The sequence below is a fragment of the Hemitrygon akajei genome, chromosome 23 (assembly GCF_048418815.1).
Source record: "Hemitrygon akajei chromosome 23, sHemAka1.3, whole genome shotgun sequence".
In the NCBI taxonomy this organism is placed as follows: domain Eukaryota; kingdom Metazoa; phylum Chordata; class Chondrichthyes; order Myliobatiformes; family Dasyatidae; genus Hemitrygon; species Hemitrygon akajei.
Window position 1 is genome coordinate 58,552,540 of NC_133146.1, and position 17,050 is coordinate 58,569,589.

The 17,050-nt window shown below is 41.0% G+C and overlaps 1 protein-coding gene across 2 annotated transcripts in view; it reads left to right on the forward strand.

Moving 5' to 3' along the window:
* LOC140715480 (hyaluronan-binding protein 2-like) overlaps window positions 1-7,724 on the forward strand; it is a 75,266-nt gene extending 67,542 nt beyond the window's left edge. For both annotated transcript variants that reach the window (XM_073027780.1, XM_073027779.1), the window contains one exon: window positions 7,204-7,724. In XM_073027780.1, the coding sequence (XP_072883881.1) occupies window positions 7,204-7,359 (156 nt within the window). In that variant the 3' untranslated portion in view covers window positions 7,360-7,724. The remainder of the gene's footprint in view (window positions 1-7,203) is intronic.
* The last annotated feature ends 9,326 nt before the right edge of the window (window positions 7,725-17,050 follow it).

Below are 17,050 nucleotides of genomic sequence, written 5' to 3' on the forward strand. Positions count from 1 at the left end.
CCATGACAGTAAATATGTAAAACATAACATTTGAGGAAAAGAAACCTGATCAAAATTTTTCCCTCACACCAGTGGTTTATTCCATTACTGGCAAAATGGGAAATGGGAGAATTCAAAATACATTGGGTTGCAAGATATTTTTAAAGAATGTTCACAATCTCACTTGTTTTGGGAGATAAAATTCCTTCAAGTATATGGAGCTGATAAGGAGGTATAAAGGAACAGGGAAGGTAATGGTAGAATCGATCAAAGAAGAAATTGGATCTCTGGAAGTACATACTGTAATCTAACGTGAGGTCCTCCATCTGTCAGGGTTGACCATGGACGTTGCATCCTAGCTGTCTACATGATAGGCAAGTTAGGCAGTGGGATATGGAGAGCAAGCTGTTGCCCATGTAGCGGGCTCCCCCTCTCCACACAGCTGATGAATCCAAAGGAATGGCAGAGACCGACACAGTTTAGCAACCAGCGCCATCACAGGAGTTGCCAGGTCAGCACTGAACTCAGCGTAAGATGGCCTTGGGAACTCTGCATTTTTCCCTCAGGGTTCCCTCCTGCAGCCTTCCTCATGAGTGGGTATAGCCATAAGGTCAAGGAGGTTTGAGATCAAAGTTTTCCTTCGTCTAGATGAGTTGCCAACCACAATTGATGAGCTCCATCTGCTCGTAGTGATTAGTTTTAAGATGCCAGTAACCCACTTTTTCCTCTTCTCCTGTCAGTAGAAATGGCTCCACCGGGCTTGTTAGCTAAGCCACACATGAAGGCCAGGGGCTGGTCTTGGTTGGCAGAGACTGTTTGAGATGCACACCATTGGGAGCATTAAATTATGTAGTGGGCACTTATCCTCATTACCACCTCCCAGCTATAACAACCTTAAGGAAACATGTAATCTAAACACAAGGGGAAAATGGGGGAGTTTTTTACACTGCTTGCTCTGGAAGTAGTGGAATAGGAAAGGAGGTGGATAATCTGATTTGTAGGGTAATGACTAAAAATGCAAGAACAAGAATGGTGATAATGGGAGATTGGAATCATAATATTCTAACAGTGAAAACTTGCATGAAATTCTTGAAATACATTTGGAAGGGCACTTTTAAATAATGTGTTCAGTTCCTATTCTTAATGAAGCAGTTTTAAATCTATACAGACAGGGATTCTCAACCTGGGATCCACAGATCCCTCAGTTAATGGTAAGGGTCCATGGCATATAGAAGGTCACCCCTGTGTGCAGAGGTCTGAAATATAATTGAGCAAGGTTCATAATATTGAGTTTGAACAGTTATCAGAAAAGGCAAAGAATATTCAAGAATGGAAATATTTACCTGGAGGAATATTAATTGCAATGACTTGAAAGTTGCTTTGTTCCAGGTGATTGGAATTCAAAAACAAAAGTATCATGGGAAGTGAGAGGCCTTCAGGATAAAATGGTTGTGCGCAGATTGTGGTATTGGCAGGGAAGAGAAAGAAGTAAATGTCTAGCAGTGCATCTTCATTCAGAGATGCAAATTTCAATAAACAGGAACAGCAATATTGCAGCTGGCTTCCAAAATTAATTCCATTAACTTCAATGAAACTGGATTTTGGAAATTCAGCTCACAATCAGTAAAATATAATCCTTGCAGCTGATTAATGACGAATCTCCTGGCCATTCAGGGCAAAATGAAATAGACAATAGACAATAGACAATAGGTGCAGAAGTAGACCATTCGGCCCTTTGAGCCTGCACCACCATTTTGAGATCATGGCTGATCAATTACTATCAATACCCGGTTCCTGCCTTGTCCCCATATCCCTTGATTCCCCTATCCATAAGATACCTATCTAGCTCCTTCTTGAAAGCATCCAGAGAATTGGCCTCCACTACCTTCCGAGGCAGTGCATTCCAGACCCCCTCAACTCTCTGGGAGAAGAAGTTTTTCCTTAACTCTGTCCTAAATGACCTACCCCTTATTCTCAAACCATGCCCTCTGGTACTGGACTCTCCCAGCATCTGGAACATATTTCCTGCCTCTATCTTGTCCAATCCCTTAATAATCTTATATGTTTCAATCAGATCCCCTCTCAATCTCCTTAATTCCAGCGTGTACAAGCCCAGTCTCTCTAACCTCTCTGCGTAAGACAGTCCAGACATCCCAGGAATTAACCTCGTGAATCTACGCTGCACTTCCTCTACAGCCAGGATGTCCTTCCTTAACCCTGGAGACCAAAACTGTACACAATACTCCAGGTGTGGTCTCACCAGGGCTCTGTACAAATGCAAGAGGATTTCCTTGCTCTTGTACTCAATTCCCTTTGTAATAAAGGCCAACATTCCATTAGCCTTCTTCACTGCCTGCTGCACTTGCTCATTCACCTTCAGTGACTGATGAACAAGGACTCCAAGATCTCTTTGTATTTCTCCCTTACCCAACTCTACACCGTTCAGATAATAATCTGCCTTCCTGTTCTTACTCCCAAAGTGGATAACCTCACATTTATTCACATTAAACGCCATCTGCCAAGTACATGCCCACTCACCCAGCCTATCCAAGTCACCCTGAATTCTCCTAACATCCTCATCACATGTCACACTGCCACCCAGCTTAGTATCATCAGCAAATTTGCTGATGTTATTTTCTATGCCTTCATCCAAATCGTTAATGTAAATGGTAAACAGCTGTGGTCCCAATATCGAGCCCTGTGGCACCCCACTAGTCACCACCTGCCATTCCGAGAAACACCCATTCACCGCAACCCTTTGCTTTCTATCTGCCAACCAGTTTTCTATCCATGTCAATGTCTTCCCCCCAATGCCCTGAGCTTTGATTTTACCCACCAATCTTCTATGTGGGACCTTATCAAATGCCTTCTGAAAATCGAGGTACACTACATCCACTGGATCTCCCCCGTCTAACTTCCTGGTTACATCCTCAAAAAACTCCAACAGATTAGTCAAGCATGATTTACCCTTGGTAAATCCATGCTGGCTCGGCCCAATCCTATCACTGCTATCTAGATATGCCACTATTTCATCCTTAATAATGGACTCTAGCATCTTTCCCAGCACCGATGTCAGGCTGACAGGTCGATAGTTCTCTGTTTTCTCCCTCCCTCCTTTCTTAAAAAGTGGGATAACATTAGCCATTCTCCAATCCTCAGGGACTGATCCTGAATCTAAGGAACATTGGAAAATGATTACCAATGCATCCACAATTTCCAGGGCCACCTCCTTTAGTACCCTAGGGTGTAGACCATCTGGACCTGGGGATTTGTCAGCCTTCAGTCCCATCAGTCTTCTCATCACCGTTTCCTTCCGAATGTCAATCTGTTTCATTTCCTCTGTTACCCTATGTCCTTGGCCCATCCATACATCTGGGAGATTGCTTGTGTCTTCCTTAGTGAAAACAGATCTAAAGTACTCATTAAATTCTTCTGCCATTTCTCTGTTTCCCATAACAATTTCACCCAATTCATTCTTCAAGGGCCCAACGTTGTTCTTAACTATCTTCTTTCTCTTCACATACCTAAAAAAGCTTTTGCTATCTTCCTTTATATTCCTGGCTAGCTTGCGTTCGTACCTCATTTTTTCTCCCTGTACTGTCTTTTTAGTTAAGTTCTGTTGTTCCTTAAACACTTCCCAATCATCTGTCCTCCCACTCACCTTAGCTCTGTCATATTTCCTTTTTTTTTAATGCTATGCAATCTCTGACTTCCTTTGTCAACCACTGTGGCCCCTTTCCCCCCTTTGAATCCTTCCTTCTCTGGGGGATGAACTGATTTTGCACCTTGTGCATTATTCCCAAGAATACCTGCCATTGCTGTTCCACTGTCTTTTCTGCTAGGCTATCCGTCCAGTCAACTGCCAGCTCCTCCCTCATGGCTCCATAGTTTCCCCTGTTCATCTGCAACACTGACACCTCCGAGCTGCCCTTATCCTTCTCAAATTGCAGATAAAAGCTTATCATATTGTGATCACTACCTCCTAATGGCTCCTTTACTGCGAGATCGCTTATCAAATCCTGTTCATTACATAACACTAAATCCAGAATAGTCTTGTCCCTGGTCGGCTCTCGTACAAGCTGTTCCAAGAATGCATCCCGTAGGCACTCTACAAACTCCCTATCCTGTGGTCCAGCACCAACCTGATTCTCCCAGTTCACCTGCATGTTGAAATCCCCCATAACTACTGCGACATTACCTTTGCCACATGCCAATGTTAACTCCCTATTCAACTTGCACCCAATATCCATACTACTGTTTGGTGGCCTGTAGACAACACCCATTTGGGTCATTTTGCCCTTACTGTTCCTCAGTTCTATCCACACAGACTCTACTTCTCCTGACCCTATGTCCCCCCTTGCAAAGGACTGAATCTCATTCCTCACCAACAGGGCCACCCCACCCCCTCTGCCCACATTTCTGTCCCTACGATAGCAAGTATACCTTTGTACATTCATTTCCCAGGTCTGATCTCCCTGCAGCCATGTCTCCGTTATCCCAACAACATCATAGTTACCCATTCGCACCTGGGCTTCAAGCTCATCCGCCTTATTTCTGACACTTTGTGCATTCAGATATAGAATTTTTAGCCCATTTCTCCTCTCTCTGTTTGAATCGCTGCCTATTGTGCTTAACCCAGCTCCTCGAACTCCCATCGGGCTATACGCCCCTAGAATTTTGTTGTCCTTCCTAAATTTACTTATTCTTTCAACACATTTAACTCCATGTTCCGTCAGACCATCCCTCTGTACACGAGTCCTCCTTATCACTTGTTCCGCCCCACCTTTCTCTACTACACACTTAATATTCCGGAACCGTGTAGTCCCCACCTGTCCTTTATTCTTCCTCTCACTATCCTCTCTCACATTCTGGATCCCCACCCCCTGCAAATTTAGTTTAAACCCCCCCAAGAAGCACTAGCAAACTTCCCTGCAAGAATGTTAGTACCGCTCCAGTTCAGGTGTAAACCGTCCCTTCGGAACAGATCCCACCTTCCCTGGAACAAAGCCCAATTATCTACAAACCTGAAGCCCTCCCTCCTGCACCATCCTCTCAGCCACGTATTAATCTTTATAATACTTCTGTTCCTTGCCTCACTCGCAAGTGACACAGGTAGCAATCCTGAGATTGTTCCAATGGAAAAAGAGAACATGACAAATGTAATGTTGATGATAATGTAGGAACTCAAGTGGAATATAAGAAGGACAGAGGTAATCTGAAAAGTAGACTGCAGGACACAATGAGGGACTGGCAGAAGATCTTAGTGGAATTAATATACCTTCATAACAATGAAAATAGTAAAGTAACCTTAACAATGGAATGGGTCTATTAGGGATCTATAAAATAGAATGGATCTAAAACAACACCAACAAATACTGGAGGAACCCAGCAGGTCAGGCAGCATCTGTGGAAATGAATAGATAGTTGGCATTTCAGGCCAAGACCCTTCTTCAGGACTGAGAAGGAAGACGGAAGATACCAGGTATCTTACCAGAATAAAAAGGTGGTGGGAGGAGTAGAAGGCTTGCTGCAAGGTGACAGGCGGGAAAGATAAAGGGCTGAAGAAGAAGAAATCTGATAGGAGAGCAGAGTGGACCATAGGAGAATGAGAAGGAGTGGGATGTGAGGGAGAATCCTGGGGAAGTAATAGGCAGGTGAGAAAAGGTAAAAAGTCAGAGTGGGAAATAGAAGGTGGGGGGATTGCTTATTTGAGGAAGAAATCAAATTCATGCCATCAGGTTGGAGGCTACACAGACAGAACATGAAGTGTTGCTCCTCCACCCTGAGGGTGGCCTCATTTTGGCACAAGAGGAATGCATCTATTAGGGATCTATAAAATAGCATTGACAATGGAATGGATCTATTAGGGATCTATAAAATAGCATTGACAATGGAATGGATCTATAAAATAGCATTGGCAATGGAATGGATCTATTAGGGATCTATAAAATAGCATTGACAATGGAATGGATCTATTGTGGATCATTGACTACAGAATGGATCTATTAAGGATCTACTTACTGAGGCATAGGAAATGCAAAAAGTACTAGAGGTACATATGATGTTAGTCATTAAAAGCTGACAGTTCTACCAATTTCATAGTAATTTAAATAGTACTGATAGGGGATAAGGTATTGCACTGAACATCAAAAATGTTCCCTACTGCTAGATAAATAAAGAAGAGGTGAAAATTAAAGAAGTTGCAAGCTCATTCTTTCACGAGAGTCAATAAAATGGTCAAGTTTAAGAAAGGTTTGGGAGAGACATTTGCTGCACAAGTGTGTAGCAATACCACATGCAGATATGAAACTTAATTTATGGGGAGGTTTTAACAACAAGAATCTGAAATAAAAATGGATTAGCAATTGGAGAAGGATTTTTCAATAGTTAAAAGTAGTAATGACTAACATCATATGTACCTCTAGTGCTTTTTGCATTTCCTATGCCTCAGTAAGTAGATCCTTAATAGATCCATTCTGTAGTCAATGATCCACAATAGATCCATTCCATTGTCAATGCTATTTTATAGATCCATTCCATTGTCAATGCTATTTTATACATTCAGTAGCCACTTCATTAGGTTCATCCTATATTCAATAAAGTAGCCACTGTGTATTGCTCATGGTCCTCTGCTGGCTTCAAGGTCCATTAGCTTCAAGGTTTGCTGTGCAGTACATTCAGAGATATCTTCTGCACACCACTGTTGTAACAGGTACTGAGGTACTGTTGCCTTCCTATCAGCTTGAACCGGTCAGGTCAGTGTCTTCTGACCTCTCTCATTATAGGTTATTAACAAGGTGTTTTCACTCACCGAATTGACAATCACTGGATTTTTTTTTGTTTTTCAAACCATTTTCCATAAAGTCTAGAAAGTGTTGTGTGCAAAATTCCTAGGAGAGATCAGCAGCTTCAGAGATACTCAAACCACCTCATCTGGCACCAGCAATCATTCCACAGTCAAAGTCACTTAGATCACATTTCTTCCCCAATCTGATGTTTGGTCTGAAAAACAACTGAGCCTCTTGACATACAGTTATCACACAAAGAGGGCACAAGAGCCAGAGTTATTTTCTGCCATCTTTCAATTAACAAACCACACAGCGTACTATGTTTAAATTTTCAGTAATTTGAAAATTTAATGATGATTTTTCTTCAGTATCAAAGGATTAAATGAAAGTCATTGCTAATACATTATAAACTGGACACCTGCTCTTTCACATTCAGGGTGACTCAGGAGGACCACTGACCTGTATGAAGAATGGGCGCTACCAGGTCTATGGAATAGTGAGCTGGGGCGATCGCTGTGGAGTGAAGTACAAACCTGGTGTTTACGTTCGTGTCACCACATTCCTTAAATGGATTAAAGCACGAGCTACCTAAGTTTGTTTAACACTGGGGATCGTTGTAGAGCATAAAAGGAAGTTTGACATTGGTATTTAAATATACATTATTTCTGGAGAAACTGCATTAAGGACATTAAAATGCGTCATTACCACAATGACAATAAGATCATTTCTACCATCTTAATATCAACTCTGATTTTCATTATCATTAATTACGTATTCCTCTAATACTGTTCATCGTTATGAGGAAGTAGAATCGTAATCCTTTTGTGATTGCATTTACTAAGTGCCTTTGATTTTGACCTACCATAGTATAATTTTGATCTACAACACTCACAAAGCTTCTCATGTTATTTCATATTTTAATAAACAAATCAGAAATACAGAATTTCTTATATACAATGATGTCTTTGTAATCTGTTTATGCAGTGATGTACAATATTAGTATACACAACTGACAAAATGCAATTATTGAGTTCTGTCCTCAGAGAAGTGCCTTTACCAATTATCCAATATGAAACTTACAGAGTTAGTTAACAGTAGTTGTTTTCATAGATGGTACTTCATGAATAAGAAACAAAACATCTTTAGAGTGATCATTTCCTGCATCAATTTTTATTTTCAGTTCAATTAGCTTGAAGCTATATCGTCATTATCCTTCTTTACAGATTAACAAATTTTGTGAGGGCACTCTTCATAAAAAACATTTTAAAAAGTAAATATTTAAACTAAATAATCTTTTAAAATGGGCTTTGTGATTATGGTCATTCATTCAATAGGTGCCACGTCATATGATATGGGTGATCTTCTTTCGGGCAGTGTCTTTACAAGACAGGTGACCCCAGCCGTTATCAATACTCTTCAGAAATTGTCTGCCTGACGTCAGAGGTCACATAACCAGAATCTGTGATATGCACCAGCTGTTCTTATGGCCGTTCTCCATCTGCACCCATGTCTTCACATGACCCTGATCAGGAGGTGCTAAGCAGGAGCTGTGTCTTGTGCAAGGGTGACCTGCAGGCTAGCAGAGGGACGAAGCACCTTACACCTCCTTTGGTAGAGACCTTTCTCCACCCTGCTCCCAAGTGATTATGATGCAAAACTTATCAACCCATGATAAGTTGTCAAGGTGTCAATTTTATAGGGCATGTTCATTACTAACATTGTTCACACTGTTAATTGGTGCATGCTTTTACAGGGATGCCAATGTTTTGGGCAGTCTGCAGTATGTAAAGTTAGCTTGCACATGAGGAGTTAATGGTGCTGGCTGGCAGTGCTGTAGAGAGCATTTCCAAGAATATAGCTCTAAGCTCATAGGTACAGTGCATAAAATTATATAATAATCTTATACAAGTATGGAAGGTCAGTGAATGCATACTCAAAAGGTATATATCACTAATGACACAACTAACTCAATTTTTCAGTCAATACACTACCTATCTATTACTAATAACAGTCTTAGTCAGTCAGGCTTCATACCCATCATACCGTGCAGTTAACTTAACCCATGCACACTGAGCACTTGAAGTCCACACTACCCGATTTTCGAGTCCTGGCTATAACAGTCTTCGCTCATTTCTAACCTTCACTCAGCAGGATGTAACATACAGAATAAAGCAACAGGAGCTAACTGAATGACACACTCACATGTTCCAGCTCCCATTGCTGGTTATAATGGGTAAAGCCATTTGTTGGGATTGGTTGCATATTTCCCAGATTTCAAAGTATTGTTGCAGATTTTGTGACATTCTGGCATCTTGAAAGATGCTGTATAAATGCAAGTCTTCCTTTCTAGTTTCTGAGACTGAAGTACTCAGGTGTTTCCAACGAGTGGACAGCCACAAGGCTGCAGGACTAGACAGCATCCCAGGGTGAGTACTCAGGATGTGTGCAGCACAACTGGCAGGTGTGTTTACAGACATTTTTTATCTCTCCCTCTCCCAGTGTAGAGTGCCCTCCTGCTGCAAAACATCCACCATTGTCCCTGTGTCTAGAAAGACCAGGGTAACAGGTCTGAATGACTGGCATCCTGTCACACTCACCTCAATAATAGCCAAATGCTTTGAGGGGCTGTCCATGAACTACATCTGCCGCATGCTGCCACCCGCCCTGGACCCCCTACATCTGACTGGTTGGTATGGGAACTGTACTTCCCTCAATCAGAGCACTCCACAGAGAGTGTGATTTACAGCTGCGCCGTATTCTTTCCATTTCTTGATGATCGACTTAACTGTGCTCCAGAGTCTTGGAAATTTTCTTGTATCCATCTCCTGACTTGTGCTTTTCAATAACCATTTTGCGGAGCTGCTTGGAGTGTTCTTTTGTCTTCCTGGTGTAGTTTTTGCCAGGATACTGACTCACCAGCAGTTGGACCTTCCAGATACAGGTGTATTTTTACTACAATCAATTGAAACACCTCAACTTTACACAGATCTCCATTGAACAAATTATGTGATCTCTAAAACCAAATGGCTGCACCAGTGATGATTTGGTGGATTATTTAAAGGGAGTGAGTACTTATGCAGTCAATTATCATGTATTTTATATTTGTAATTTAGATCATTTTGTAGAGATCTGTTTTCAGTTTGACATGAAAGTGTCTTTTTTCTGTTGATCAGTGTCAAAAAAGCCAAATTAAATCACTGCTAATCATTCAATGTTGTAAAACAATAAAACATGAAAACTTCCAAGGGGAATGAATACTTCTTGGAGGCACTGTAGGCAGCTGACAGGAGAAACAAAGTGGAGTTGACAAGTGTATGAGACAAATTAGGTTACTGGGAAATAGTAGTAGAAGGGGGATTGACACATTGTTCCAAGGGCTGATACTGGTTTGATGGGCCAAATGGTCTCTTCCTTGTCATAATACTTAAAGCTACTGCAGGCATAATCACACACGTCCTCCTCTTCCCTCTCCCCTCTCACCTTTTAACCCTATTCTACCAGATCAGATACATAGGGATGAATATAAAAACAATGCTGAAGATTTACTGTATAAAGCACTGGTGAGGCCTCAGTTGGAATATTGTGAACAGTTTTGGGTCCTTTATCTAAGAAAGGATGTGTTGACATTGGAGAGAGTTCAGAGGAGGTTCATAAGAATGATGCCAGGAATGAAAGGGTTACCATCTAGGAACCAATTGATGCCTCTGGACCTGTACTCACCGGAATTCAGAAGAATGAGGGGAGGATCTCATTGAAACTTATCAAATGTTGAAAGGCCTCAATAGAGTGGATGTGGAGAGGATGTTTCCTATGGTGGGGGAGTCTAAGACCAGAGAACGCAGCTTCAGAATAGAGAGATATTCATTTAGAACAGAGATAAAGATGAACTTCTTTAGCCAGAGAGTGGTGAATCTGAGGAGTTTTTGCCACAGGGTGGCTGTGGAGGCCAAATCATTGAGTATTTTCAGACAGAGGCTCTTGATTAGTCAGGGCATGACGGTTATGGGGAAAAGGCAGGAGATTGGGGCTGTGGGGGAAATGGATCAGCCATGATGAAATGGCAGAGCAGACTTAGTGAGCCCGATGGCCTCATTCTGCTCCTATATCTTACGGTCTTATGGAATCATGTCTAAGCAGCTGGTGAAGATGAAGATACAGCCAATGATCATTTTTACAGTAGTAGCATCCAAGCTCATATCTACACTGTGTGTAACTTATACAACAGCACAAAGGAGGGATGAACGTATGTTGAAGGGCTGGGGACAATACAGCAAGACCAGGAGAAAAAGTGTCAATTTGTGAATGGTGAGTTGCACACTAGATCTGCTGCTGGAAACTTAAATAAAGACTTTCAGTTGAACTTTGAACTTTGAAATTCATTGATCTGCTACTAGAAAGGAATAATGGTGTCTAGGCTGGAATGTCTGCAAAAAGACAGCATTTAGTTTAGAACATGGAGACATTTGTCACTAACTTGCCAAGGGATCATGGGCAGACGTTGCAACTTCTCCCTTTCAACACTGGACAGTTGGTTACATTCAGGCATGGAATGATTGGATTCAACCTCAGTTCACATCTTACAGCCTCTGGCACAGCACAAACAGCACCCATGTTTTGGGTGATTTGGCAAAACATTTGGCAAATGTTTTGGCAAAACAGCCACATGTTTTGTGAACAACAGATCTCTGCCATTCCAATCTCAGCTCACTGAAATGGAACAGGACGGACTAAGTGATCGCATAACCAGGATGTGATCTGCACCAGCTGCCCACATGACCATCCACCACCTGCTCCCATGGCTTCACGTAACCCTGATTGTTGGGGTGGGGATGGGGGCTGATCAGGTGCTACACCTTGCCTAGAAATGATCTGCAGGCTAGCCTTACACCTCCTTTGATAGAGATGTATGTCCACCCACCACACAAAAAGACAATTATTGTAAGCTACAAAAAATAACAGTGTAAAAGTAGACTAGCAAGATTGTGTTCATGGGTTCAAGGACCATTCAGAAATCTGATGACAGAGGGAAAGAAGCTCTGTTAAAATGTTGTGTGTGGGCCTTCAGGCTCCTTTACTTCCTCCTTGATGGAAGTAATAATGGTTGGAATGCCTCTAATCAAGAACTCATCCATTTGTTTCAATCTCGGGTGTATCTCTCTCCCAAATTTCATTTCCATTGAAGCCAGGGCCAAAACCGATAAGGCCAAGAAGGCAGGCCTTAAATGGTGACTATCCTCTTGGTGATACTGCTGGCCAGATATTGGATTTGTTACTGCTGACAACCAGGTGAAAAGATGGAGCAAGTTGTGTGAGATACTCACTTTCCATGGCTCAAGAGATTTATTCCTAACTTCAGCTTTCTATCACAGCAGCACAACATTTCCAAAGGGCCAAAGTTGTGTCTGACGAAGTTGAACTTCAAACAAACATTCTCTGCTCAGCTTCTTTTCGTAAACAAAAATCAGTCTTCAGTTCTTAATGTACATTGCAAACAATAATCACTTTGAAGTTAAAAGGACACCTGGACTGGTGCTGAGAGATATGGTTTGCAAAGTGAAGTGACCATGAGCTATCTTGTCTTCATTAGCAAACATAAAATAATGGGGTTAAGTCACTTAACACATCAAACGTGATCACAGGAATAGATGATCTATCAATGGTCAGGATATCTGCATACTCAACCCTTGCAGCATCAATTGCAGATGTCTGGAATCTCTCCGCAGAAGCTTTTAGAATGTCTTTGTAAATTACTTTGTCACAGCAAAGATATTTGAAAAATATCACATTCAGATAATGTTAACTAGTTGCAACAAATATCAGATAGCATTGAGGATTGTTTGGAATTACAGGGAAAATGACGGAAAGACAGGGTGACACAAGAACTAGAATCCATTCCTCAGCCTTCGGTTTCTGCAATGGATGATTTGTTCACCTGCAACTTTTTGGTATTTTTTTTAGTTCATAAGAATTGCATCTCTGTTTGGAAATCCTTTGTAGTTTGTAAATCTTTAGTAATTTGAAAATCTTATATAAATCAGAAATCCACTGTGAGTGTTAAATGTGTGTTAAGAGCTATTTGTCAAAATTTAATCATGCATCATTAAAAATAAACTACTTTGTTATCTGGAAGTATCTCCTCCCCAGAAGGGAGGGGGGAGCCTGCCACTTAAGCAATGAGTATTGGCATCTAGACCTTGCGACAGAGACTTCATAGGAAGTAAGCTAGTCCTTGAAGACTAGGCAGTTACAGTATAACTTCCCTATTGTAAGGGTATCTGTGGCTATCTATATCCGATAGGGCTTAAATTCTCCTTTTGAGTTTAGGCCTTGCAGATAATGAACCCGATACCATCTCAATGTTGCCTTATTTTCAGTTGATGTCACTAGGTCAGGGGTTCCCAACCTTTTTTATGCCATGGACCAATACATTAAGCAAGGGGTCCATGGACCCCAGCTTGGGAACCCCTGCACTGGACTGAGATATGGGATGATTCCATAAAGGATAAACAATTTGCTCTATCAACTAAAGTGCTGAAAAAGTAAATCAACTTCTCAGCAAAGGCTTAGTGGACAATTTCCACAAATAATGATATAGAATTCCAGAGTTTATTGTACAATTCTTCTTCAAATGATTGAGACTTGCACTACAAGTATTAGAATAGTTCCTAGAAGAAAGACATTGTTGAACTCTGTGACTCAGTAACTAACTTATAAATAGGATGGCCAAACATTTTAAATTCAATTCCCATTCCCATTCCAACATGTTGGTCCACGCCTCTTCTTGTGCCGAGATGAGGCCACCTTCTGGGTGAAGGAGCAACACTTCATATTCGGTCTGGGTAGCCTCTAACCCGATGGCGTCAATATCGATTTTTCCTTCTGGGAAAAAATTCCCTCCCTCTCCCCTCTTGCTCAATTCCCCACTCTGGCATTTTACTCCTCAATTGCCGATCACTTCCCCCAGGTTTCTCCTTCTTCCTTTCTCCCATGGTCCATTTTCCTCTCTTATCGGATTCCTTCTTCTCCAGCCCTTGACCTTTCCCATCCACCAAGCTTCAGTTATCACCTTTCAGCTAGTCTCCTTCCTCTACCCCCACCTTTTTACAGTGGCATCTTCCTCCTTCCATCTCAGTCCTGAAGAAGGGTCTCAGCCTGAATCATCGACTGTTTATTCATTTTCATAGATGCTGCCTGACCTGGTCAGTTCCTTCAGCATGTTGTGTGTGTTGCTCAGGATAAAAACATGCCATTCAGCCTTGATTCAATGTCATTGTGTACTTTCACCAACATTTTCAATTAGAGAAGGGGAGAAACTGTATTCAATTGTGGTGATTTAGCCCAACAACTTAAGCAGCAAAAACACTGTTGTGTCTGAAGAGAAGCGCAATATGTCAATTTTCTCAGCTGCTTGACAGTGCAGTTTGTGTCAATTAGATCAAAATAAAGGAAAGCAACAAAAATCATTTGGTTCAATGTAAGCAAATCATTTTCTCAGAAATATATGCAGTTCCACTAAGACAGACTTTCTGCTCATTATCACCATGTTACTTGTAGGAGCTTACTTGTTTGTGGGAACTGGTTGCCATGTTTCTCACATTTCAACAGTGACTAGACTTCAAAGTGTTGTAAAATACTTTGTGACATTCTGGCATCATGAAAGATGCTATATAAATGCAAGTCTTTCTTTTTAGCTTCTTTTATGGATTATTGTTACTGTGAAGACCTGATAGCCTTTATCTTACTTGTTGTTACTTCAGGAAAGGTTTAAAGTAAATACACTGAGCTATAGTTGGTTATACCTTCAAATATACTTCTGAAATGACAACTCAAAGACAAATCAGATTTTGCCTGATCTATATCTCCTTTTGAAACCTTGGAGAAGGAGTCTAACCACACTCAATAAACTGAAGTATAATTCTTTGGAAGAGAAAACTGTAACAATCACACAGCTTGGTTCAATCACAAAGAGACACAAAAGATTTTTGTATTTGCACCATACCATATCAATCACTCACTGCTGCTAGAGTAGACCAGAACTGTTCTGAAGATTAAATTATAGCATTTAATTCAAAGAGGTAGTACTTATTGTGCTACAACTTACAGTGTGCTGCTTTGATTATAGAAACTATATTCTGGCACTTTATATTATAATGCTTATATAATAGGCTGTGCCTCTGTAATTCTGAAGATTGAATGTTATTGATGACATAATGATGATTAGATTGAAAAACTGTGGTAAAATATCTCAGATTTTCATTCCAAGTCTCAACTTCAGCACAAGCTCCCTTGATATCCTACTTGAGTAAATTGACCTGTTAGTAACATATAATAACATATAGATTTTGTTCATTGGCTCAAATGTGAGCCAAGGATTCCTAGTGAATTGGCATCTCTCATAATTGTAATCATAATAACCATGTGATAGTCATTTGCTTGGCTGAATTTCATCAAGTATAAATCTCTACACAACTAAAGACAATATAATAGGCTCTCTGGTTCCAAACAAAAGTGTAATTGTTTGTCCTTTACATCTTTTTCACAATCTCAAGACTCTGTTGGATATTACAAACAACAAGTACTGTAGGTCTGCCCTACTAGCAACTTGCTGGATAGGGATGGAACTGCACTTATTGCACTCTGTGTTACAGCCACTACAGGAAGATGTTGGAGGTGGTCCAACAACTGGTGGAAATGAATGTCTTGGCTGTTATTCTTGTGATCAGAAGACCCTATTGGACATTGGTAATGTGGAATACTGCAAGTCCAGCTCAGTAATCCATTGGAAATACTGACGGCAGGGGAGCTACACGGCCTCAGTTGCTGTGTGAGCCTGCCCCTCATGCCAAGGGGTCGCTTGTTGCAGCTGCCCAGAGATGCTGGAGGTGGAGTGGTGTGGCAGGCATCCAGGCCGGGTTGGGGACGGGCTCCTCCGTCAGCGGTGCCTTCCATTGGTGACTCAGAGGAAGAGAAGCTGGATTCCATTCATCTGCAGCTGCCCTGGCACGTAATGAACAGATTGCTGTATGCTCGTTCTCCTCCAGGACAACATCTCATGCACCATCAATCTACATCACTCGGCACTCAGGGACTTGGGTTAGATTTTTTTTTTTGTGATTGTATTTATACTGCTATTGTAATTCTATATCCTATATGTGCCTTGTGCTGTATGTGATTGTTGGTACTGAGTTCTGCACCTTGGCCCTGAAGGAACACTGTTTCATTTGGATATATTCATGGGTAACAATGTATGGTTGAATGTCAATTAATCTTGGACTTGAAGTAGGTTAATTATATTTGCTAGTGTTTCCTCTGAGCTGCACAGGTGCATTGCCATGCAGTAACTAAAATGCTCTTACACACATGCTAATACAATGTTGAAATCTATGTTATTATAAATATGAAATACCCTGTAATTGATTATTTTGATATATTGTAATCAATATAATTCATAAATTTTCCAAATAATAAGGTTACCACAACTTTTACTTTGGAACATTTTACAGCTTCAATATATCTACATTGTCAATGTTTCAGGTTAAAACGCTGTTACAAATTGTAGCAGTAAGTACAGAATGGAACTCAATGGCTTGTCATTAATAAACCACCAGCCTGCTGAACGCAGATACAGTCTAGTGAAAAAAAACATTTAAAGTGTCATGCAGTTTTCAGCCTGTGTAAAAATCCCCTACTCAGAACAATGGTTGTTCTGCAATCCACTGGATGCAATGGATTGCAGAAGTGATACAATCTTCTTCAGAGGACACTGGAGATGAGACCTCATTGCCAGCCTATGCTCCGTGGGAAGCTCAGGACCCAAGTAAGTAATAAGTCTTTCTTTCTTATTGCACATTTTAGAGAGGTGGGTATGCCAGGCAGGATAGTGGAATGTTCATCTTGCAGGAAGACCTCTAGTGTCTCTAACGACTACATCTGCAAGTGCATCCCACTGCAGCTTCTAACAGATACCATGTTAAGGAGTTGAAGCTAGAACTGGATGAACTCCAGATCTTTCTGGAGGCTGAGGGGTTGATAGACAGGACATGCAGGGAGGCAATTACACCCAAGATGCAGGACATAGGTAACTGGATGATCATCAAGGTTCAAAGTTTAAGTTAAATGTACACGTGTGTCACTTTGAGATTCAATTTCTTGTAGTCATAATTAACCTAGAGAATAATAACCATAGGAGAATGAATGAAAGACCACACGACTTGGGTGTTCAACCAGAGTACAGAAAACAACAAACTGTGCAAATACAAAAAGTGGAAAAAATAATAATAAAT